The 26,242-nt window shown below is 46.1% G+C and overlaps 1 protein-coding gene across 4 annotated transcripts in view; it reads right to left on the bottom strand.

Moving 5' to 3' along the window:
• VPS26C (VPS26 endosomal protein sorting factor C) overlaps positions 1-26,242 on the bottom strand; it is a 44,196-nt gene that overhangs the window by 5,976 nt on the left and 11,978 nt on the right. The window contains exons 2-5 of one of the 4 annotated variants that reach the window (XM_036106354.2): positions 12,415-12,558; positions 11,055-11,204; positions 4,842-4,922; positions 2,048-2,122 (exon numbers count right to left, since the gene is read on the bottom strand). In XM_036106354.2, the coding sequence (XP_035962247.1) occupies positions 2,048-2,122; positions 4,842-4,922; positions 11,055-11,204; positions 12,415-12,558 (450 nt within the window). The remainder of the gene's footprint in view (positions 1-2,047; positions 2,123-4,841; positions 4,923-11,054; positions 11,205-12,414; positions 12,559-26,242) is intronic. The other 3 variants (XM_036106355.2, XM_078073924.1, XM_036106356.2) reach the window with 3 other exon arrangements.

The following is a 26,242-nucleotide window of genomic DNA, read 5'->3' as shown; positions in this document are numbered from 1 at the left end:
TTCCCCAGCAGCAAAGCTCCTCTGTCAGAGTGTGCGTTTACAACCAGAAGGACAGACTATCATTTGGGCTAAGGACAGGGAGTCTAGTTAACAAGGCCATACCTATTTGATCCTCATCTATAGATATAAGCTGACAACCAAGAATCAATGAACAGTTGAGGAAATCAGAGCAAGAAAGAGGTACACACTCCACAAACAGAATAACCAGCCCTAGGAAACAGAGATGAAGGGCTGTGCATCTGCAGTAAAAGAAGGGCTATCTTGAAAAAGAAACTGTGCTTGGAATGAATCATGCTATTGCCAAAGTGAACATGTCGACAGTTGGGCGGCATACCAACCAAAGAGCAAACGAGTGAGCTGAAAGACAGCACCAAGATTCTCCGGTGACACATCTAAGAAACCCTGAGAGAAGTTCACTGAGCAGAAGGAAAGACGGCAGGCGCACTGATTAATTAAACACCCAAGGGCTTTGACATTCCAGAACACTAAGGATAGGGAGATGCTGGAATTTTCTGGACTGGGGGGAAGGGAGAGGGAGGAGAAACAGATGAGCTCACACAAATTTGGGGACCAGATCATCAGTATCACGAGGTACCAGAAACCCAGGGAGCTCCTCTCCCAAGTTCTAAGGGCAAATGAAATTGAAGCCAAAAGCTTCCACCTACCTAGACAAACTAGGGTTCAGTGCGAGAGCAAAGTCAGGGGTCTGTTAGACACTCAAGGATATAAGTTCACTCCTCACCTGTTCAGAAAGAATGACTCTAGGATGTACTCCAGCAGCACAAAAAATAAACTGAAGAAAGAAAAGAAGGTGAGAGGAAGCAGAGGTGAGCAATGACCACGGTGAAACTTCCAGTAATTCAGTGACGGCCAAATCATGACTGTGATACTTTGGGCAACTATTAGAAATAGTTTCTAAGCCAACAGAGGCTTGATACTGGGAAAAATAAAACAGATAAACTAGAACTTAGACTTCAGACCATTTCAACAAACGAGAGGGGTATGGAGGAAGGAAAATGCAAAAATGTTACAAACCTTCTGGCAGAAGGTTCTTGTTCTCGGTGTTGTTACTTAAACTCACGAGTGTCTCTATGTTTGAACACTTGGGGGTGACTATTAGGAAAACAGAAAAAGGATGTGAAAGGAAAAAGGAGCAAGCAACAGTAGGATAACAGAAAAAAAACCCTCACGACCTTAATCAATTAGAGTAAGGACAAGAAGAAAGAAAAAGAAAAACAATAAAGGAACACAGAGACACGATACAAGGAACAAAACAAACTGAACAAGGTCCAGCCGGGAGCTCTTTACAAGACACACTTGATCCGCTCCTCTTCCTCACTCCAGTTCTGTCACCGAGTTTTGTGTTATTGAGATTCGTGGAAGGAAGAAACACAAACCCACGTAAGAGCATGAGTGCTAACGGGGCGCTAACAGCCGAGGCCGGGGAGGAAGCAGGGCAGCGAGGTCCCGGGCACAGGGCTGCAACACCTGCGACCGCCCGTGCTCCCTGCGGGCTGCCCGTCACGTTCAAATCCCTGTGAGAGAACAAGCTGACTGGCCCACGGCGGACTCGTCCCCTCCAGTAAATGGACTTTCGGAGAGGCCCCCCAGGCCGCACCCCTGCCTCTCCCTGACATGATCAACAGGGTCTGGAGAGCAGGGGGGAACCGCCATGGGCCTCGGCCTCGATGACAAGACAGCAGGCGGCCAACTACCAAGTAAAGGGGTGCGGCTCCCAGGACAGGCGGCGGGGGTGGCCGGGGCTCAGGAAGAGGGGCTCTGAGCCCTACGCGGTATAGACCAGGGAGAAGGGAGGGGAAAGCGCAGTAAGCAGACAGCCTCCCTGAGCAGCTTTTCAGAAGCATTCTTCTTCTCAGTACTTACTGAGTTTAAAAAGAAATCAAAACTGAAAATCCAGACTATTCTGGGTAGAGACAATAATCTGAAATTTCGTCTTGCCGACAACCTGATGTCCAAATAAAGAACTGGGCAACAGCGTGTCTGCAGGAAGCAGCGGTGAGGCAGGCAGGGGTGAGGAGCGCCGTACCTCTTTGACGTTCTGCAGGGTTTCAGGTGTAATGGTGAAGTCCACGGGACTCGGGGTCAACTTCCCCTTCTGAGGCTAAAACAGGAGGCAAAACCCAAATCAGCTGCTTGAAGCCCAGAGTTCCACAGGCCACGCTCCCCTTTCCCCTTCTAGAGAAACGAAGGGCAGCATAGTGAACCGGGAAAGACTTGGTACTCAGAGGCAGGTCGTGTGGGGTCTAAAAGGACAGTTCTGCCAAAAATCTATGTTGTGTTCTTTGTCAAATTTAAAACACCCCTTGCGACTCAGTTTCCTCATCTATAAAATGAGGGGACCCCTTGCTTAATCTCTCGGGGCCCCTTTGGGTCCAGAAATTAAAAGTTAGACCTAAGAACTGATGGTAGCATTCTTGGAAGGTATTTATCTTAAACCCCTCTCTTAGAACAAGAGCTGACACTGAACCAGCACGATGACGCAATGGGCTGCTGTTCCTGTCACGGGTCCCACTTCACAGACACGGGCAGCGAGGCACAGCGAGCTCACGTGGCTTTCTCCAGTGGCAGAGCTGAGATTCAAACACAGGGCGCCAGGCTCCGACCGTGCTGTCAGCCACTCAGCTATCCACCGGGAAGACTCGCTCATCTCAACTATAAATGTTACCATAGTTACGAATGATGGTCATCCCACATCACAAAACCACAGAAGCCCCCCGGGCGGCCGAGCGTCTCCAGGGCCTGCCTGGCGTGGTGCACTCAGGCGCCGGGATCCACAGGCCGGGGGGCCGCGGTGGAGGAAGGGCGCTGGCTGATCCGCTAAGTTTACTCATTTACCAAAAGCGTATTCTTCTTATTAACAGGTTCGAGAACACACTCTTCAGGGAACATATTCTTCCTCACAGCATTTAAAGGAATATTTAACTTGTCAACTAGAGCTCACACATGGTTTGGCCTTCTCATGAAATCATTCACAAAGAAGAACAGACTTCTTGGAGGCTGTGTGTTGGTAAGCTGCCGGGAGCAGGGAGGAGGCCCCGAGACCTCTGTCCCTGCTGCGCACCCCGAGCTGGCCCGGGGGGGGGGGTGGGGAGGGGCTCTGCAGTCATGAGTGCGCTGTGCGCCCTGGGTCGGGGGCCGAGGGGCATCCTGGCCTGGAGCCCAGCTGTGGGCAGGGAGCTGAACTTGGGTTCATTCTCCTTCACAAAGTTGGAGGCTCTTTTTGCTGAAGACATAGAAAGGTGTATGTCTCTTCTAGGGAATAATCCACATGAAAAAAAAATTTTTTTTTTGCTTCAGTTTGAAGACCCTTGATAGAAAAAAGGAAAATGTCTAAATCACATCACTTCCAAAAAAAGATAACTATTTTTAATATTTTATATGTTCATCACTAAAAGAAACAAATGCAGTAATTATTACTAGTAAGAGGAAAACTATAAATGTTGGAAGTCCCAAAAAGTCAAAAGTGATGCAAATAAAGGACATCAGTGATTTTGCCAATCTTATACACAGGCGACCTAAGTCTTCTGTTTTATTGAGCCATTACTAAAAGACACCTGTGGACATTTCATAACAGCGTAAAAGAAACGCAATTGCAAATGTTCCACAAACACCAACTGCCTCACCACGGAGCTCTGGAGAAGCTCCCACTTACTAATAAGGCCCGTGGCAAAGACTGTGGGACCCGTGTGGGGCCCCCAGGACGCTGAGTCCTGCTCAATGCCAACGAAGCTGTAGGCCGCACCGGGTACACGAGCGAAGGAAAGCTAGCGGCCCTTGTGTCTGTCCAGTCTGGGTGGCACCTTGCCCCGGCCTGCAGCCCCCTGGGATCCATACATACGTCCAGGCTCCGTTCACCTGGGCGCCTCCAGGAACCCCAGTTTGGCTCTCTTCTGTCCCCAAACTGCTCAGAATTAAATCAAAGGCAGAGGGACCACATTCTGAGGCTAGGTGGCTCTTCAAGGAGGGAGCTAGGCTGCCATCGGCCCCGAGAAAGGGGGGCAGGACCAGCCCCGAACCAGAGGTGTGAGCACACAGCCCAGGGAGGGGAGGACAAGGCCCAGCAGCTGCTCCGATACCAGACCTGGAGAGCCTGGGGAGATAAAACAGGGGACTCCAGTGCAGTGGACATCTGTCACCACGTGTCACACCTGGAGCCGGTACTGCCCGTCACTGCTTAGTTCTGCACGATGACCAAGGAGTAGAGCAGATGGGCTGCAGGGGACTTGCCTTGAATTCACAGAGTTGCCTACATCCGTGGGGAGGGGGACCCAGTTCCTTAAGCTGACATGTGAAAGGAAATTTTTAAGAACATTCTGTCACTGCAAAATATGAGCAGAAGGTGTTGGGAGAGGCAACCCACCCTGGCCCTGGGTGTCCCTGCGTGTCCTTGCTGGGCAGACCAAGACTATAAGGTCTAACCCTTCTTTGTCTGGGCCAGGCCGTTGCTCTGGGTTGTGTCTGCCACCGCGACCTTGAGCAAGGATGTGTCTCTCTGAAGCGGACTTGCTCACTGATTGCTCTAGCAGAGGGGGGCTCCCGGCCTGGGGCTCCTCGGCTGAGGCCCGAGCCCCTCAGGTGCAGCGGCGTCTGGGCCACGGCATCGCCCCGTGGGATTCTGGGCCCAGCAGGACGAGGCACACACCCATGCCGGTGCTCTGACCCAGCCGGGAGCAACAGGACCCTCATCTCCCACCCGGGAGTCTCTTTCCCCAGCAGGAATGACAGCACCAGGTTAACGTACTAGCTTAGAAATCGGGTAAAATACCAGACCCTACAGGAGACTCCTATGATTAAACACAGAGCCCCCCAATACAGCTTACAGCAGAGTGAACGATGAATTCGCAGGTCTTTGTCAAGTCCTTGGCCAACAGAGACCGCCTCATGTCACAGCGCAGGGTATACTGCGGGGAGGAGTCAGAGAAGATGGCACGTTAGCGGGATTTGCTTGCATCATGGAATTATATTCAAAGAGACAAGTAAGTCAACGTCCTTGAGGGAAACTCGGTCCAATTACAGTGTTATTTGAAATTAATATACATAATAGGGGGAGCCAGTGCTCAAACTGAAGGCATTTCTATAAAAAGACCAAAACCAAGAACACTTTAAGGTGATTCCTCAGCCTAGTCCCCCAGCCATCCCACAGTTGGACCCACCGGTACAGAGCCAAGGGTCTCAGCCGTAGCACAGGGAGAGAGCAGGGGGGCGGGCAGAACAGAAAAAACAGGCACTCAGAAGCGAAAGCTAGCTCAGCTCCAGCGATCTGTCTTAGTGTGTGAGCCTGACAGATGAGACGACTCGTCTGGGCTTCGGCCTCCTGCTCTGTGAAATGGGGATGTTCAGACCCGCTCGCAGCACGAGCCAAGGGAGACGGTGTGTGCTGGGCACTCAGCACAGGGTCTGGCCCAGAGCAAGCCGCTCTTGGTAAAGCAGCAGCTCTTTTCTAGTAAGGATTCAAGAGCACACAGGAAGGACCAGGAGCCTCAGGATAGCGTCTAGCATTCCACGCAGCAAAGTAAGGCAAATAGCATCACATTAGCTTTTAACCTAGCTGTGTTCGGTCCCTCTGCTGTCCCCGTGCTAGTTTTCTGAACGAGCCACTGCCAGTGTACCTCCCTCCACAGGGAGAGCCAGTCCCTCTGCAGAGCCGGCCCCTGAGCTACGCGTCTGACCCGGGGCTGCTCCTTCACACCCGTCTGTGGGGGGACAGCTGATTGGTAACAAAATTCTACAGCGTGATCATGGTCTTAACGCTAATCTTTTTTAAAAAAAAGTCACATAACCCATATTGAATAAAGTTAAATAAAATCAATGAATGAATTTGTTTTAATCATCCAGATAAAACTTTAGAATACTGTTAAAAACGATTCGTGTACGGGGGCGCCTGGGTGGCTCAGTCGTTAAGCGTCTGCCTTCGGCTCAGGTCATGATGCCAGGGTCCTGGGATCGAGCCCCGCATCGGGCTCCCTGCTCGGCGGGAAGCCTGCTTCTCCCTCTCCCACTCCCCCTGCTTGTGTTCCCTCTCTCGCTGTGTGTCTCTCTGTGTCAAATAAATAAATAAAATCTTAAAAAAAAAAAAAAAAAAAGATTCATGTACCTGGGACTGTATGCATGGTTGACTCAAGGAGCTACATTATTATGAACAACCTATATATATTACATAAGAAGTTACTAGACATTTAAGGTGCCACTGGGAAATTAAAACACTTTTTTAAAAGAAACATCCCTTGTCTGCAAGGACCTTTTCATATACATATATATCCATATATATACATCCACTGTCTTCTGCGATTTCAGTCTGGTCTCCCCAGCCCAACGAGCTCAGCGAGGCCTGGCGCCGTCAGGTCCATGGCGGTGGGCACGCACGTGTGTGCAGCTGCCGTACATCCCTGTATGTATGTGAGCCCGTGTGTGTTTCGTCTTTCTCCCGGACAGCCCACACGCTGGCTAGCACGGGCAACATTTTGTTCAGGCTTGCCCGGTCTCTTGGATCCTTGTCCCAGTGGGAACTGCCCCTTCCTCATTTTTAGTCTCAGGGGTTTAGCGGGGCTGACCTCCCCCCAGCCCTCCCAGGCCGGGCTGCTCCTGGGACTGTTGGGAAGGATTCTTCCTGCCGGGGGTGCCGACCAGGAGATGGTGAGCCTGCCAGGCGGCGGCTTAGCGTGGCCCCGGCCAGGGAAGAGCCTGCCCGAGAATGAGGTCTGCACAGAGGGCCGAGCTGGACCCACCCCCGGCTTCCCTGGAGCTGCCAGCTCGGTGATCTGTGATATCTGTTTTTAAGTTAAGTCAGTTTGAGCTGGATTCGTACAACTTGCAAAGGAGTGAGAACAACAGGCATCAACTTCTGGTCACGAAATGTTTTTGAGTACGAAAGCAATAATCAGTAATCCGGGGCAGCTGCTAAGTGAGGGTGGGGAGAAAGGTGGCGAGGAGAGGAACACACTGACGTTCTGTTCTGCGAATGACGTTAATTCTTTCACATGTACCATCTGAGTGAATTACAAGGACGGTCACCAATAACTCATTTATTCAGCCATTCGGCAAATACATCCTGGGAGCATTCTATGTGCCCGGCACTGCGCTAACGAAGCTCTTCACGCCAAGACCTCATTAATCTCCTAGGAGGAGAGGTCATGAAGGCTGCTCGGGGTCACAGAGGTGGGATTTGAATTTACACCTGCCGGTTGCCAAAACCCAGGCTCTGAATTCTTATGCAATGCTGTGACTCAAGCCCAGATCTGCCTGCTGCAAAGCCCTAGATCTTTTTACTTTATCGTGATCTTGCCCAACTGCTAAGGAGGTTCCAGGTGCTAGGAGAGGTCAGACGGGGTCAGGAAGGTCAGACCGAGCAGGGCGCCAGGAGGAGGTGCAGGACTGGATCTTATGACCGTCAGTAAACACAAGGCCAACAGAAAGAAGGAGGATGCATGTCAACAGACGTGAAGCAGACTCCTAGAAAGGATACGCTTAACTCCGAGACAGAACGACTAGCATCTGGATAAATTAATTCTGAATTACAATTTCGCAGACATGTTGGTACTGCTGTAATGTTGGGGTATAGTATAAAACCTTGCTCCTGTGGCCACAAGAGTAGAACCAACATAATAAAATTTGCCTACGATTTACATCACTTTTAAAAGAAAAGGTATCTGCACAAAGGGCAACTGGGGGAAAGCGGATAGCTTCTGGTACGCATGATCTAATCACAAAGGTGAGAAACAAACACAACATGCCTGGGAAGAACAGGACCAAACAGCACCAAGCCTCTGTCTAAGGAGAGACAAGGAAATCCAGACCCTGCAAGCTGGAAACGTACTACTCGCTACACCTTAAACCCTTTATTCTGTCTCATGGTTTTTACTATGTTTTCATTATGCTACTACAACACAATTCAATTACCAATGTAAAATGCCTTGGCGCCCACATAATTTGAGAAAGAGGATGTTACCAGGTTTAACAACACTTTCTGTCCCAAGTAATGCACCCGTGAATCTTCAGGGTAAGCACGGCAAGCGAGGGTGCGATGGAGGGCAACGCCCTGTGGGACCCTAGGCCGTCACCATCTGCTCTGCTATAAAACAACGAGGCTAGCAAAAGACCCCTCTAGAAACTGAATGAATGAATCAATGAATGAAAAACAGATAAAAAAAACAACAACCCACCATCCTAGTTTCTCTGGAGAAGTATATTTTCAAGGGGCACCTGGCTGGCTCAGTGGGTGGAGCAGGTGACTCTTGGTCTCAGGGTTGTGAGTTCGAGCCCCACGCTGGGTGTAGAGATTACTTAAAAATAAAATCTTTTAAAAAGAAGTATGTTTTCTCAAAAGGAGCAACAACAAATTTGAATACGAATTGGGAATGAGATGGTATTCCGAGAATTTTTGCTAATTTTGACAGGTGTGAAAACACCAGCTGTGTTTCTGTAGGAGAGCGTCCCTATTTTCTATAGATGGACAGTGAAGTAGCCCAACAAGTGTCATGATTCTGGAACTTCGAAACGACTCAGGAAAGATCAACAAAGATGAAACAAAAAGGGCAAAATTCTAATAAATGTTCAATCTAGGTGATAAGCTCTTCTAAATTGGAGGTTAGGATGAGAGGAAATCTCTTAATTTTTAGAAATCTGTGAGATATTTGGGGAGGTAGAGAATTCAAGTTGTAGCACTCTGAAGTTGCCTTCAAGGGGTAAAATCTGTTGACCAAAATAAAGGTTGGGTCTGGGTGATCATACACCGTACTGAAGAATTCACCACCTGCTAACCCTCCAATTGCATTTTAAAGAGTTTCCAATTTACACACAGCCATGCAGGACACAAGTACAGTTTTTTATGTACAATTGACTCTTGAACAATGTGGGGTGAGGAGCGCCGATCCCTGCACAGTCAAAAATCCATGTGTAACTTGTGACTTCCCAAAAACATAACTACTGAGAGCTTATTGTTGACCAGAAGCCTGGCCAGTAACATTAGATATTTTATGTTATATGTATCGTATACTGGATTCTTGCAATAAAGTAAGCTAGAGAAAAGAAAACCATAAGGAAGAGAACATACATTTGCACTCTAAGAGATCCAGGTAAAGGGGATCCACACAGTTCAAACCCATGTTGTTCAAGGGTCAACTGTAAATCTGCATGCCCTTCTTGGCAATATTTGGAAAAGAGTGAGATTTCCAATTTGATTTTTTTTAAAGACTTTATTTTTTAAAGTAATCTGTACACCCAACGTGGGGCTCGAACTCACAACCCCGAGATCAAGAGTCGCGTGCTCAACCGCCTGAGCCAGCCAGGCGCCCCTCCAATTTGATTTGAAACAAATTAATCTTTTTTTTTTTTAAAGATTTTATTTATTGATTTGACGGAGAGAGACACAGCGAGAGAGGGAACACAAGCAGGGGGAGTGGGAGAGGGAGAAGCAGGCTTCCCGCTGAGCAGGGAGCCCGATGCGGGGCTCGATCCCAGGACCCTGGGATCATGACCTGAGCCGAAGGCAGAAGCCCAACGACTGAGCCACCCAGGCGCCCCTGAAACAAATTAATCTCTTAACAAGAACGATGAACATAGGAGGAAGGCACAAGAAGTATGACCAGTGAAACCTGAATGTTAGTCTCTTCAGTTTCTCATGAACGAACACTTATGTTATTAAATAAACAGTATTAAAGAGCTACTGTGTCGGGAAAGCAAGGCGATGCGGATGCTGGGGAGAGAATAAATACGACGCTTGAATGAGACGTCTGAGATCCTGTCAGGCTTGCTAAGAAGGCATTTTGCATGTACTGCGTTCTGCGGTCAGAGTACTCCCGACCTCGGAAGCCGGTCATTGCTGTCACCTCCTGCGTGCTGTCCAAAGCCTCTAGTGCACGCATTGCCTGAAACTGGTGCACCAATAATGAAGGACTAGATGCAGTTTTTCTGGACGGAAAGACAATGACTGCGGTGCAGGATGTCACACGGCCCGTGCTTCTGCTCACCCCATGTTTCCGGCACTTTGTAGAACTCGCACGCAGTCAAATTTTGAGTTGAAACTCTCACAAGTGTTCTGAGGATCTGTATTTTTAAAGTGGTGCATTTTAGGGGCGCCCGGGTGGCTCAGTCGGTTGAGCGTCTGCCTTCGTCTTGGGTCAAGATCCCAGGATCCTGGGATCGAGGCCCGCATCGGGCTCCCTGCTCCGCGGGAAGCCTGCTTCTCCCTCTCCCACTCCCCCTGCTTGTGTTCCCTCTCTCACTGCGTCTCTCTCTGTCAAATAAATAAAAATAAAATCATTAAAAATAAATAAATAAAGTGGTGCGTTTTAGGCAGGGGAGGGGTCTTTTGCCGAGACCAAATTATCAGCTACAAGTTAATAAATCAGGAAACTTCCTAACTTTCCGCCCTGTTGCACGTACGCAAGACAAAATGGTTTTGTCTCACGCGGCAAGGGGAGCCCTGCAAAGCTGGTATCACAAAAGTACCTTTCTTTCCACCGAATAAAGGAAAGGCTCTCTCCCGCCCGCTCCCTCTGAGTCATGACTCCAAACTGTGCCGGAGACAATAGTGGCTAAAGGCATCCTGAGCCAGCAGAGGTAGACAGGAAGTCATAAACTCACTTCCCCTCATTTACAGGGTTTGTTCAATAAAGAATACTAGCCTATGTTAGAGTAGTAGCCTTCGGATATCTAACAAAGAGATATTTATGCGTATAAAACAGACAATCAGTGCGAGTGCCAGAGAGGAGCGAGGGCACAAATGTGCACCAAACACTAACAGCACCTCTCACGGTATCAGTGTGGCTGGAACAGGGCCCAAAAGAAACAACAGGATTTTTTAAAAGAAGGCATAGCAGGGGTCCTCCAGGGTTCCTATCAAAAATAACGGCCACCCCTAAAATGTGTTCCGCAAAGCAAAATGAGAAATCAAACTAGAATATACATGGGCGGTCCTGGCATAATTACAGTATTAAATTCTTGGGTCCCCTATTAACCTTCAGTGAAAGAAAGATGGAGCCGTTTTGCAAAGGAAAAGCCAGGAAATGAACTGCACGGGATTAGGAAACTCTCACCTGAATGTTGACGAACACTCCGTGATAAGTCTCGTACAGAACTTTGTTGCCCTTCACATGCAAAGGAAACTCAAAAGGAATTTCTGTTTTGCCACTGGGAAATTTCCCTGGCTTCACCATTTCAATGGTACTGTTGATAATCTGGATAGGCTGTAAAGAAAAAGCAACTCTATCCATCAACACGCACTTCTGGATGCATTTTCCAATTAGCATGTCTATTAACGATCTCCTGAAAGACACGAACCCCGAGCCCTCAGAGGCTACCCTGCCCGTGTCCTGGCCAGCACAGTGCTGGGACTGCAGACGAGCAGCCAGCTGGCTCGAGTCGCTGGCACAATTATGGTTCGTTCACAGGACCGGATGCTTGGATGTTTGGTGCACATCCGAAGCCGTATTTCCTCTCCTTTCCCCAAAAAGCTCCGTTCGCTGTCCTAACAACCCTCCCGCCAGGCACTCCTACCTTCAGAATGAAGCAGCAGACATGCACAGTCAAGGCGCTGGGCCAGGAGGGCCGCCACCTGAACCTGGGGGCTCCTCACCAGCCTGTGCCCGCCTCAGACCCCAGCCTCCTGGGAGCCTCCCCACCGCCTGCCGCGTGGGGAGGAGCGGGTCTGTCCTCAGCCCCGGGCGCCTCCGCGTTACACCGGGACCCTGCCCAAAGGCAGCTATCACCCCTTAACTAGTTCGTGTATTCGAAGCCTTGGTTTAGCAACACTCAGAAAATCTACCACTTGTGAAGTGAGCCTCTGAGTGCTTCTGGAAGAGAACACGGAGATTGCGGAAGAGCACGGGCAGGCCCTGAATCTGAATGCGGTTAACGAGACCCCTTCTTCCCTCTGACCTCCTTCCCCCTCATAACTCAGTTAATATGTCCCTCCGGAAAAGGAAACTCTAAGTATAGGAAAAGAGTTTATATTCTGGAACACACACTTCTACCCAAAATGACAAAAAGGAAAAGAATGGCCACTGCTCTATCTGCGTCTTACCTGAGTACCAACTCCAAGAGCTGCCGCATACACAGTCCTAACAACAGTTTTGTTTTAGGAAGGTCAGTGCCAGAAGCCAGAGGCACTTCTCAGAAGACCTCTGGTGTCTTTAAAGGCTGAATTTAGTCTACTTACAGTTCTCCTAATCCTATCTTACAGGAATAAAAACTGGCAGACTTGCAATAGCAGGATATATCCAGAGTCAAAATATCTGAATATTTTTGCGGTTTGATTAGCAAGTATTAAAAAAAGTAGGACCACCGCTATACCTTGCAAAATACTGACAGGTAACAACAATAAAGCCAGAAAACAAGTAAAAACCACCACACACATCGGGATAATGAACTAAAAATGTGCAACGTCAGCGTTCTTACCTTAACTGAATTATAGAATGCCTCGAACACACCCACACTCTTGGCACTGAGCTGGAGGTTCACACTTCCTTCCACTGTCAAAGACACTCCCTGGTGCTGGATCGAATCCTTACCAGATATGACCACCACGCCCGAGAGCACTTCCTAGGGGAGCAGAGACAGCCACCAGTCAAATTAACACGTCTTTGCATTCACCTTGTTTATTAGCAAAAGCAGGTCTCCTTAACAAGCAATTTGTTCAAAGATGTAGATATTCACTGAGCACTTAGTGCAGACCAGAGACCTGGATGCTGGGATGGAGCAAGCACAGCGTCCCGAAGGGGTGGATGCTGCGGGGCGGGGCCGGACCTCTGGGGAGCACTGGGGGGTGGTAGGGGGTGGGCAGAGTATCTCAGGCCATCAGGGCCTTCCAGACACGTCCGCACTCCCCGCTGGGAGAATCCCAACAAATGTCTGATTGCAAAAAGGGTAAAGAGCAGGGCCAGAGGTAAATAGCAGGTTCAAGGCCACATTATACACAAGTATGTATAATGACCTCTTCAGAAAGAATACAATAAAATAAAACCCTTTTCTTTGGGTTCTTTCTCAATTATGCTAAAACGACTACACGTTTTCATATGCATAATGTAACACAACTACTGGCCCGGTGCTCCCTCGGCCCAGGAAGCCTCACTGAGGAGGGGTCTGGAGCTTGTCCACAGAACACGTGAGGGCACCCCACCACTTTCGCTAAGTCTTCCCCAGTCTCTCCACGGCCCGGCTCTCTCTGTAGACATTCGAGCCTAGATTTCCCTGGATCATGAAATCGTTTAGGAAAGATTTCACAACAGATCATCTATTCATCTATCTGAAGATAATTATGGAGTAACAGAATATGGACATTATCCTCTCTCCTGGATGGAAGTCTCTTCCTGTCACCAAAGAACTCGGCGGTCTCAATTTGCTACGGGGGTTGGGGGTGGAAAAGGAAGTTCAGGAGACAACACGGCGTCCACCAGAGCGGAAAGAGAATCCACAATAAATTCAAACAACATGTTTGTGAAATGACCTTCAGAAACATAGCACGACTGCTGTCCAATGGTAATATGATGGCAGCAAATTACTGACAACCAAACCAAAAAAAAAAAAAGAAATACAGCAAAATTAAAAGGGGCCTGCAGATCAAAGCATTAAAAACCATCTGTCCTATTAGTGTTTAAATCTTTTTATTTCCTCTAGTCACCCAGTGAAAAAACTTGTACCAAGTTCTCACAGTCTGAAGAATTTGGGGAGCGGGGAGTAGTCTGTGTCCCTTAAATGAACTAAGTATTTTGTTTTTGTTTCCTGCTCCCCCATAAAAAGTGCATAAGCAAATAATTTTTTTTCCTATTTATTTATTTTTGATGTAGTGTTCTATGATTCATTGTTTGCATGTAACACCCAGTGCTCCATTGAATACGTACCCTCTTTAATACCCATCACCAGGCTAACCCATCCCCCCACCCCCCTCCCCTCTAGAACCCTCAGTCTGTTTCTCAGAGTCCATAGTCTCTCATGGTTTAATTTAAACTAAAAGTCCTCTGAAATAATTTAACTTTTAAATTTAATTAAAATTAATTCTATTACTTCTTGTACAACCCAAATTAAATAGAACTCTAATTTTTAAAAATTTAAATTCACTGGTATATTTTTAAAAATTGATCTGACTAGTGTCAAGTAATAAAATGAGCCAAAACAATTTCATGAACTTTATCACTTACACGACATGGCAGCACTTGGGACACTCTGAACCTATCTAATCACACTGTCAGTTAATCTCATGGGAACGGATCTGGGCTGACCACTGATCGGCATATTATAGTCGTGACATCAATACAACCCTTCCTTCCCTGGTCCCTATGGCATAAGGAGAAAAAGGAAGTAAAGTACCTTGGAAGGAAGCAGAGTAAATATTTCATGACCCAAGGGACTCTTCCGTCATTCTTTGATTTAATTAAGAAAGAATAAGTAGTGGGGCGCCTGGGGAACTCAGTCAGTGAAGCGTCTGCCTTTGGCTCAGGTCATGATCTCGGGGTCCTGGGACCGAGTCCTGCATCGGGCTCCCTGCTCAGTGGGGAGGCTGCTTCTCCCTCTGTCCACCCGCCCCCTCCACCCCCCGCTCGTGCTCGCTCTCTTTCTCTCACTTCTTCAAATAAATAAATAAAATCTTAAAAAAAAAAAAAGAAAGAAAATATAGTAGAAATACAAAATTAATGAAATATTTGTAGGTAAGTTTGGCAGGTCTGTTCAATCCCCACCAACAAAAAAGGGGTATAGAATTTGTCCAAGTGTAGCCCAAGAAGCCAAGGTACAGAAATTTTTTTTTATTATTTATTTTTAAGAAACAGAATTTTAGAAACAGAAGACAGTTCAACAAAGAGGTAAGGCCCATAGTAATAGGAACCGATTCTTTTGTTTTTCATGGAAAGATAACTGACGTATGACACCTTATTAGTGTAGGCACCCCAGACAATGCTTGATTAATTCTGGCAAAGGGGCACAGAATGAGCTTGAATAACTAAAACTAAGGGAAAACTCAAGACGTCACCAAGAACGTGCCCCCGACTTTTGTCTAGAACTCTCAACAGGGAGAAAGGAAGACTATGGCTCCAGATGGTGCTGATACGTCACCCAACGTCATTAGCAGGGGTCACTCACAGACTCAAGGATGGGAGCAAACCCCAGAAACGATGCACAAATATCACACGCGCAGGTGCTAATTTTTAGAAGGGCCATGGCTGTCGTCACGGCATCAAGGGGGCCCCGGGCCTGAGAAAGGCCCAGAAATACAGACGTGAGCGATGCAGGCCCCCCACTTGCACGCGTGGAGAAGACTCGAGGTGACAGACCCTGCTTCGGCCGCACGGCTCCGCTGATGGGGACTCCTGACCGGGCCAGCTCGACTCTCTGGCCCGGAGGAGCCAGGTCTGGAGAAGGGCCTAGAACAGCTGTCCTGAGCTGCAAACCAAAGTTCAGGCTGGTACAAGCACTGAGAAGGTACTGGTCGCACCCCGGTTTCAGCCACGCTGGCCCTCTGGGCAGAAATGACACCCAACTCCGTTCAGAGACCTCGTTCTTCTCTAAGTGGAAAAGGCCACTAGCAAACAACACAACTTTTTTTCTTTTGGGTTCCCCAGAATGAAATACCACGCCCATAATCTGGACCCCGGGTTTGAAGATGGTGTCAAGTCGGCATCCCCATGCCAGCCTCCTGGAAGCCGCCCGAAAGAACAAGAAATAATCCCACAGCCTCTATTCTCGGTGAAGCAAGGAGACAGGTGAGGACCAAGACAAGGTGGAAGGCCTGCTAAAAAGGCGAGGAGCCAGCAGGGACCCGCGGGAGAAAGCCGAAACAAGGCCCTGTGGCCGTGGGACTCGGCTTCTGGCGGGTGAGGGCACACGTCGGGGGCGGCTGCCCCGGCTGCAGGCTTGGCCGGAGCTGCTCGGGACCCGAGGGGCCGAGGAGGCAGCCCCAGCAAGAGGTTCCTGCAGGCAGTGGGAAGCAGGAGCCTCTGCAGCACGGGGAGGCACGCAGGCCCTCCCACTGCGAACCCCCCTCCCCCACCCCGCTGCTTCGGCCACAGCGGAAGAGCAGTGAAGGACAAAGACACCCACACATCAAACCTCAGCCAGCCTGGTGGAGGGATAAGTTCAAGGCTTACAAAAAGGAGACATAATCGATGTAAACATGAGTGAGGGAGGGACGGGAAAGAAATCCAAGCAGCAGATGATGGAGCCATACAAGACAGATCATGTCACTCTTCTACTTCAAGGGACCTTATGGCAGCTCCCCATGTCACTCAGGGGAAAGGCCAAAGTCATTTCGATGGCCTACAAAGGGGAGGTCTGCCCCTCCCCTGACCAGTCTGGCCTCATCTCTTAACCCGCCCCCTCAGTCACTTCATTTCACTCCTCCCTCCCTGGCCCCCTTGCTAGTCCTTTAGGTGCCTGCAAATTCCCGCCCCAGGGCATTTGCACGTGTTCTTCCCTCCACCTGGATGCTCCTCCTGCAGGTACCCACGTGGCTTATGACAAAAATTCTCTCCTTGACCAAACGCTACTCAGCCTTCCTAGAGCTGTTTTTCGACCAGGCCTTGACGTCTGGACTTCCATGTTTGTCTCTGCATGGTCCAACCGTAGCAAGAATTCTGCTAATTGCTTTAGCCAGCCCCTATATCTGATCATCCTTGCTCGGGTTTCTCATCCTCCCCCAGAGCCCCATATGAGGTCAGTCACCCTGGCCTGCCTTCAGCAAGAATCTTGTTAGGTTGGTTAGCCAGAATCCACTCTTAGACTTTGTCCCTGATGTCTCCTCTCTGTAATTTTCCACCCACTGACGCCGCCTGGTCCCCCAGCTCTTTGCCTGCACTGTACTCAGAGTTGAGTCTGTTCTCTCTCCTACTGCAAGCCCCCACTGCAGAGGTCTCCACACCCACCACAACAGTTCCCCTTGAAAAACCCTGCCTGATGTCTTTTTTTTTTTTTTAAAGATTTTTTTTTTATTTATTTGACAGAGAGAGAGACACAGCGAGAGAGGGAACACAAGCAGGGGAGTGGGGGAGGGAGAAGCAGGCTTCCCGTGGAGCAGGGAGCCCGATGCGGGGCTCAATCCCAGGACCTGGAATCATGACCTGAGCCGAAGGCAGACGCTTAACGACTGAGCCACCCAGGCGCCCCACCCTGCCTGATGTCTTTAACAAGTATCATGGATAATTTTTTCTTTAACATTCACTCCCTCATCTCCATCAAGTCATTGTGCAAATGACACCATTTTAGCGAGGGCTTCCCTGACCATCCTCTTTAAAACTGCCCGCTTCCCACACTCACTTACCCCATTCCTCAACTCTGCTCTAGAGCACTTGTCACCTTCTAAAATATACATAAGTAATGATCTCTTATATGTTATCTGTACTCCTGAAATATAAACTCCACAGGTTCGAGTGATTGTGAGAACAGGACCTTGATGAATGCTTACTGAATATTCATTACTCAATATTCAATATTCATAAATGACCATTCACCAGAAAAAACAGTACCATCAAGCAGATGAAAACTGTGAACATGCATTTCACCATGAATGTTTTAAATTGCTTACATAAAAGATGGACAGAAAACAGAGCTGTAAGAGCTCAGGGATGATGAAATGAAGAGGTCACAGAAAGAGATAAAAATAGAAGAAAAACTCAGGAAAGAAGTGGAAGGAAAAAAATAAAAACATCACAGGAAAGGAGGTGAAACTGAAAGAGGCAAAAAGTACACGCAGGCAGAAGTGAGAAAATGCAAACAAATTAAATGAAAATTTAATAAAGTATTAAAAAGAATCACCAAAAAAGTGACAAATATAAGGGACAGTGAGGAACATCCAACATGTGCATAATGAAGTTCCCAAATTAGGAAACTGAAAGAATGGAACAGAACACATATTCACTGATACAATTTTAAAATACTCAAAGGGTCGGGCCCCTGGGTGGCTCAGTTGGTTAAACGTCTGCCTTCAGCTCAGGTCATGATCTCCAGGTCCTGGGATTGAGCCCCGCATTGGGGGTCCCTGTTCAGCAGGGAGTCTGTTTCTCCCTCTCCCTCTGCCCCTCCCCCCAACTCGTTCTCTCTCTCTCTCTCAAATAAATAAAATCTTACAAAAAAAATACTGAAAGGGCAAATGAATCAGGAATGGTCAAGCAAAGGACAGATTTTAGTAAAATTATTCTATCTCAAAAAGAAAGAATCCTTCAGGAGTCAGGCAAAAAGATCAAGTCACTCATAAGAGGGGAGAAAAACCAGACTTCTCCATAGTAAGATGCAATTCAAAATGAAGGTACAGCCATGGCCATTACAATGCTCAATGAACACAGCATGATCATAGAATTTTATACCCACCTAAACAGTCACTCCACTATAAAGAAGCTTTAAATGTGTAGAAACAAATCCCAAGGAGCACTGCGTGAAAATCCTCCTTGAGGAATTTAGTACATAGTGAACTACAAGCATCCATGGGATGGCTAGAAAAACTAGCTAGTCAAAAAAAAAAAAAACTGGCTAGTCAAAAAAAAAAAAAACCACTTGTGAAGACTGAATCCCTTTAACTCTAATAATAAGACAAGGAGATACGTGATGATGATGGTAGGAGAACAGAATGCAAAATCCAACAGTGTAGAGGTGACTTAAGTAACACTAGCCGGGAGAGGAATGGAGCAAGAACATGGGAGGTAGCATAATGTCCATGCTTGCCCTGACTCTCATAGCTGGGGCTTACAAACACTCCATGAAAACCATGCTCTCCAGGGCACCTGGCTGGCTCAGTCGGAGGAGCGTGTGATTCTCGATTCTGGGGTCGTGAATTCGAGCCTCATGCTGGGTGTAGAGATAACTTAAATAAATAAATAAACTTAAAAAAAAAAAAGACAACCCATGCTCCCCAGCATGGCAGCCATTAGCCATATGTGGCTATTTAAACTCAAATTTATACGGCTTAATATTAAATAAAGTTTAAGTTCAGCTCCTCAGTCGTACTAGCCACATATTCAAGTGCTTAAAAACCACTTTATGGCCAGTGGCTGTCACAGTGGACAGGGCAGATAAACAGGACACACACATCACCGCGGAGAGTTCTACTAGACAGTGCTGCCCTAAACAAATCGAATCACAGAGTACAAATAAACCTCACAAACGTAAATACCAGTAAAGGTGATATTTGTAAATAACTAAGACCAGTTGGTAGAAGAGAAGAAAGGAGGAAGGAAAGAAGGGGAAATACAACAATTTCATCATTGCTCACAAGAGGGGATTAATAAATAACGTCTAAAACATAGCAGATGTAGGGCACAATAAAAAGTTGTAAGGGTAACAATTATAACAAATAAAACTCCAAAGTATTAGAAAATCATATAAACAACATAAAGCAAAGAAAAGAAGGCTGGAGAGAGGAAGTTTTAAAAGCTACTTAAAAAACCATCCCCTCAAGTGACACCAAAGCAGCAGCGACAGAACTCATGCCAAACACATGCCAGATTAATAAATGGGCTAAATTAATGTCTATTAAAAACAGACATTCAGATTCTATCTCAAAGCAAAACCCAATTTTCTGTTGTATGACAGAGAAGCACCTACAAGAAGAAGAAAGGCTAAGCAAAGGACTCTGAAGCAAGAGCGAAGAAATCAATCACAGGCTGTAATCTGCACATCAAACAAGGCTGAGTTCAGGGCGGGAAGGACCGGACGAGACAAAGAAGGGCACTGTGCAATTCCCAGCAGTGTAGCTCGCGGCGAAGACCCGCGGCACGACTCCCTGCGATCGAATAACGTGGCATTGACACTCGCAAGCAGAAACTACAGCGGACACCAGCAGAAATTGAGGAAAACACATCCGGTGTGGGAGATGTTAATTTGCCCCCTTAGCTCATGACACATAAAAGGACAAGAAGAAGAAAAGGTATAAAGGACCTACGGGACGCGTCAGAAAGGTATGACTAATGGGCACACGTGGAACCCCACGCCCTGGGGGAGCTACGTTCTTTTTCGTGTCCATAGTTCATGCACAAAAATTGACCAAACTGGCCCGTAAATAAGTTCAACGGTTCTTTTTTTTTTTTTTTAAATAGCAAAGCAAATTATTCAACTCATCAAGAAAAAAAAAAAAGAGGAAAGCAAACACAAATTTCCAAAATAAGAAATAAGAAATAGCAGAGATACAGAGGTAATTAAAAGAATAGTAAGAGAATGCGTTGTTCGATTGCATGTGAGTCAATCTGAAAAGTTGATAAAGTGAGTTATTCTGGGGCACCTGGGTGGCTCAGTCATTAAGCGTCTGCCTTCGGCTCAGGTCATGATCCCAGGGTCCTGGGATTGAGCCCCACGTCGGGCTCCCTGCTCCGCGGGAAGCCTGCTTCTCCCTCTCCCACTCCCCCTGCTTGGGTTCCCTCTCTCACTGTCTCTCTCTCTGTCAAAATAAATACATAAAATCTTAAAAAAAAAAAAAAAAAAAGTGAGTTATTCTTCTAGGAAAATATAATTAACCCAAACTAACCATAAAGGAGACATGAAACCTAAGCAAATTGGTCACTGCAGAAAAAGTAGAGGAAGTTATAAATAAGCCCCCGCTCAAAGCACCAGGCCCAGAGAGTTTCTGAGATCATCCCCAAATGTAGAAAGAACAGAAAATTCCAATATGAAACTACTCCAAAACATAGAAAAAGGAGCTTCTTTTAAAAAAATCAAGCAAATAAAATAATGATACCAAAAGACAAAATCTATACACATACTCATTCCCACAGAAAGCTAGATTTTTCTCACTTATAACTATCAATCCAAAGGTCCTATATAAAATATTAACAAATACAATCCAGGAACAACTTAAAGGAATATCACACCGTAATCCCATGGGATTTAGTCCTGAATGAATGGATAGCTCAATTATTGAGAAAAACTACTAATACAACTTACTATATTAATAGCTCTCCAAAGAAAAATCACAGTCGTCTCTAGAGATGCTGAAAAGTCAGTTGCTAAAATGTAATATCCATTCTTGGTAAAATTCTTAGTAAAGTAAGAAGGATACTTCCTCAACACGACAAAATAGATCGATCTTTCCCAAAAGCCAGCATCAAACTTGATGGGAAATGAGATACGCTGCATTTAAATCAAGAATAAAATAAGGATGAACACTGTCACCACGATTAATGGACTGCAAGTACTAGTTAATGTAACCAGAGAAACAGTATGAAAATTGAAAAGGAGAAAGTAAAATGGTCATTATCTGCAGATAATATGACTGTATGCCTGAAAGAACCCACAACAATTCACTGAAAACTATCAACATGAAGAGAATTTCAGAAGACAGTTGGGTTCAAAATTAATGTGCAGAAATTTATAAGGCATCATGTACAAAAAACCACCAATGAGAAAATAGGCTGGAAGAAAAGTCTTTATTTTCAAAAGCAACTAAAAGTCAAAATATTATAAGTTAACAGGAAATGACCAAAAACACTGATAAGACAAAATTTAAAACACAGCTGAGGGGCATAAAACAAATGGAAAGCCAGACCATGTTTTTTAAAACAAAGTCTTTTTGTGTTTTTTGTTTTAGATTTTATTTATTTATTTGAGAGAGAGAGAGATAGGGAGAGAAAGCACGGTGGCGGGGGGGGGGGGGGGGGGAGAAGCAGGCTTCCCGCTGAGCAGGGAGCCCAGTGGGGCTCGAATCCCAGGACCCTGAGATCATGACCTGAGCTGAAGGCAGCCGCTTAACCAACTGAGCCACCCAGGGGCCCACGAATACAAAGTTTTAACACCTTCGATGTGTCTACTTGCCCAAAGTTAAGTCTATAAATTTAGACAACAGAATCCTAAGGAAAATAATTCTTTCTGCGGCTATGTGGTATGGTGATATAGACCAGATAAGCGGATTTGAAAATTCTTATACAATAGTCAATGAATGTTGAAGAGAAGAGAAAGGAGACTAGCTCTATGAGATGTTACATTGCCACGATAATTTACAACGTGTGGTACAGGGCAATAGAACAAAATGGAGGAGACCAGAAATAGACCCAGATAGCAGGGGAATTTAACAGATGATAAAAGTAGCATTTTAAATCCACAGGAAAAGATGGAATAGTCACTAAATGATACTAGAAAACTGGCCAGAGAACTGGAAAAAAAAACATTAAGTGGGAGCCATATTGCAAACCTTCATACATGGAAAGTTCACAATGCATCAAAGACTTCAATGTTTTTACACAAACAAACAAAATGTTAGAAGAAACCATTCGGGATGACTTTTATCATATCCAAGTGACTCAAAACTCTGAATAAATACTACTACAAATACAACCCAAAATAAAGTTTGTTTCCTAAAAGTGATTAGGACTGGTATCACTTACATAAATGATAAACTAGGGAAATAATGCAACTCGGTGTAACAGGCAAATATGAAAATATGCCCAATCTCAATAATAACATGAGAAATAACAATTAAAACCATCATACCTAACAGATTACCAAGACCACAATATTTGAGGGTATTGTGTTAGGGGAGGTGGCAATGGGTGCTCTCAGATGTTTCTGGTGGGAGTCTGAAATACCATGACCTCATGAAGAACATGTGGCAATACCAGGACATTTTACAAACACCTGGGCCGGGCAATTCCATTTTAGGGATTTTCCTCAGATATACTGGTACAGGTGAAATGACTTATGAACATGGTTATTCAGGGCAATGCTGTTTGTAATAACGAGACTGTAATAACCTAAATTCCAACAGTAGGAAAATGGTGGTTTTTCCCTTGAACAATATCCTGACAATCATTCACATTAGTATATACATGTTCTTTTTTATTTTTTTAAGGCTGTATATTGCACCACTGTGAAAAAACATTGTTGCCATTTGTACATATTTACTTATATATGTATAAAATATCTTTGGCAGGAATCACAAGAAATTGATAGCTTTTGGTTACCCCATTGAGAGGACCTTGATGGATGGTGAGGGGAAGATGCGTCCATCTTGAAACTCATGAATTTTAAACCACGTGCACTGATTAACTATTAACATAATTAATAATAAATCAATTTTTAAAGTAAGATCAGCCCCAGAATGGGTGGCCTCTGGACCTAAATGTACAAAGATCTAAGCTCTTTAAATTCTGATAACCCAAGGGCATACTGCTCGCCTTGGGAAAAGATCTAAAGACTGTGTGCTAGAAAGTCACATTTCTGGGGATTATCTCTTGCTTTGAACTTGAACACAACTGCCAGAGAAGCAAAAGCCTCTTATCTTACCTAATGCCTCAGCCCTTCTCTCTCCAATATCTCTCCTTTCTGATGGTCCCAGCACCACGAGGAGCATCATTGTTCTCAAGAGTCCTCCGAGTACCCAAACACATCCCTCCTTCCTAACGCTGCGGCAGTACTCAGAACCACCTGGCATCCTCCCACTACATCTGGTCTGGAGATCTTGTACACCAATAGTGGGCTGCCCCTTCATTTACCCACAGAGAATCAAATGCACAACAAAATCACAGGGTAAATCAGTGAGCTGGGTGGGCAAACACAAGTTAGACGATTAATTGCTAAGACAATTGTTAAAACACTAGTCTTTCTTAGTAGCACTCAGAGACCCATTTTGGTTGGAAAACAGAAATCAGAAACATTAGAGAGATTTCAACTTGTTAGGTACTCCCATATCCACAATTCTGTATCACAACTGTTATCCGTCTTGTTTGAAAAAGAGAACAAATGATTACCAAATATTTCTCCACACGGTCAGTAATGACCAATATTATGTGGTGTTTACTGAAGTTCTAGAAAGAAAAATTTTGAAGAGACTGCATCATCTCTAATCTGTCATTAAAACCCACAATGCTACTCAACAATTCTATTCTTAGATTTTACTCAAGTGAAATGAAAGATTATGTCCACACAAAAATCTGTACGCAAATGTTTCTAGTAGCTTTATTCCAAATCACCCGAATGTCCTTCAACGGGCGCATGGCTGAACACAGCGGTACATCCATACCAGGGAAGACAACTCAGCAATGGAACGGAACAAACCACTGATGCGCACAACTTGAATGAGTCTCAAAGGCATTATGCTACCTGATGAGGCCAGATTCAAAAGGCTACCTATCATGTAATCACACTTACGCCACTTACAAGATATTCTGGAAATGGGCAACCAGAGGGACTGAACGTGGACTGGAACTTGCCAGTGGCTGGGGGGAGGGCGAGGAGTGGGGGAAGAAAAGGGGACTATAGAGGACACAGGGAATTTCGGGGAGGGCCAGAACTGTTCCACATCTGGATTGTGGTGGTGGTTATGGTCTTAAAAGAACTCTACACTGGAGAGTAATGTATTGTATGTGATGGCCTCAGTTAAGAAAGCCACAGAGATAATCAAGTATAGAAGGAAATACAGTCATCCTACTTTCTTGACAACAGGGTTACAGTCTGAAAGTGGTTAATATTTAAGTAAAAATCTATGCAAATCAATCAGGTCACTAGCAACAGAACTGTAACAAAATACTGAGATACTAATTTTGTTTGGCTTACGTACACATACTGCCAAAACAGCAGAAATAATATCAACACTGTTCCAGGTACTATGGACAGGGCAGGGGACCAAAGAGGCAAAGCCCCTGCTCTCAGGGGCTTACATTCTATTCATTCATTCATTCATTATTTTTATTTTTTGGGGAGGAGGAGAGAGAGAGTGCGAGGGGGGGACAGGGGCGGACGGAGAGAGAGAGAATCCCAAGCAGGCTCTGCGCTGAGCATGGAGCCCAACGGGGGGCTCAATCTCACAACCCTGAGATCATGATCTGAGCTGAAACCAAGAGTCGGATGCTTAATCGCCTGAGCCCCCCAGGCGCCCCAGGGGCTCACATTTCAGTACTGCATTCTGCTGCTGTTCTACTCTGGTGGGAGACAGCAGGTTTCTCCTAGGTATGCTACAGTGTTAAGTACGGGTGTAAATACTAAGTAAAATGGGCTGACAACACTCACGGGAATTGTCCAATGTGGGTATCTCTGAAATTTCCAGTTCTGAAACTTTCTTGAGAGTCTGGAAAAGAAATCTGAGCCCCTGAGTAAAAGTTTCAAAGGGGCAAAATAAGACTGCCAGTCCTAGTCACAAAAAGTAAAACTTTTAAAAGTAAATATGGAGTCTTTCGTGCAGGAGTGTTCCATTAGAATCCTGTCCCATTAGCTGTGTGGTTTCAGGGGTTGGATACTACATATTAGCAAAACTGTGAGTTAAAGGAGATTACTGGATTTTAGATTTCAATAACCGTAAAACTCATGGAAAGTTTGGAGCACTGACGTTTGTTTGAAGTACTGGCGTAAGTGAACGTAAAGACTGGGGACTATAAACCAAGAGTTTTGGCGAGCTCCGATTACAGGAGGCTGGGAGCTGCCCTAATTATATGCCAAAGTAATGGCCGTGGAATACAGGGAGTTATAGCCTGCCCACTTACATAATGAACAGCTCCAACAGCCACCAAACTGCACCCGGGGCAGAGTGAACTCACGTATGAAAGAGAACAGTAGATCAAGTCCAAGGCAGAGCCTGGACCCAGGAGGAGAGGGCCAGAGGTGGGTGGAGCACAGCCCACAGGGCTGCTGACAGGCAGGAGTGGGCCGAGAGAGTGCAGGGCCGACCGTGCTCCCCAGGACGGCGGCAGCAGCCTCTGCTCCCCGTGGCCCAGTGGCACTTGGGTGCCATGCCCATGGCGGGCCCCCTGCCCATGGCGACCCCAGGACCACGCTGTGGGAGGCTGGGAATGTCAAGTGCCAATTCTCGGGTGTGTTTATGGAGCAGTGAAGGAGGGGGACGGGGAATGTTACTTCTCATTTGATACTCCTTCCCATTACTTGAATTTTCTTAACAAGTGAAAACATGCACATTTTTAAAATTTACAGAATGAATCTGAAAAGTATGATCAAATTAACACTACTAGAGCTTTTTTAAATTAAAAAAAGGTGGGGTTTTTCTTCCTGATTATTATTGAAGAGAGGAATTTCTGCCCTTTTATCCCTTACTTTTCTTTGATGGGACTTCTGTTCCTTTCCCAAAGATGGTGATTTGGGTTTTAGAGTAATGGTCTTAAATGACCTTTTCTTTTCTTTTTTTTTAAGATTTTATTTATTTATTTGAGAGAGAGAGAGAGAGAGAGCATGAGCAGGGGGGAGGGGCAGAGGGAGAGGGAAAAGCAGACTCCCCGCTGAGCAGGGAGCCCGACGAGGGACTCGATCCCAGGACCCTGGGATCATGACGTGAGCCTAAGGCAGACGCTTAACTGAGCCACCCAGGCCCCTTAAA

This window comes from Halichoerus grypus, chromosome 1 (assembly GCF_964656455.1).
Source record: "Halichoerus grypus chromosome 1, mHalGry1.hap1.1, whole genome shotgun sequence".
Taxonomy (NCBI): Eukaryota; Metazoa; Chordata; class Mammalia; order Carnivora; family Phocidae; genus Halichoerus; species Halichoerus grypus.
This window is presented reverse-complemented; position numbering and strand designations above follow the sequence as displayed.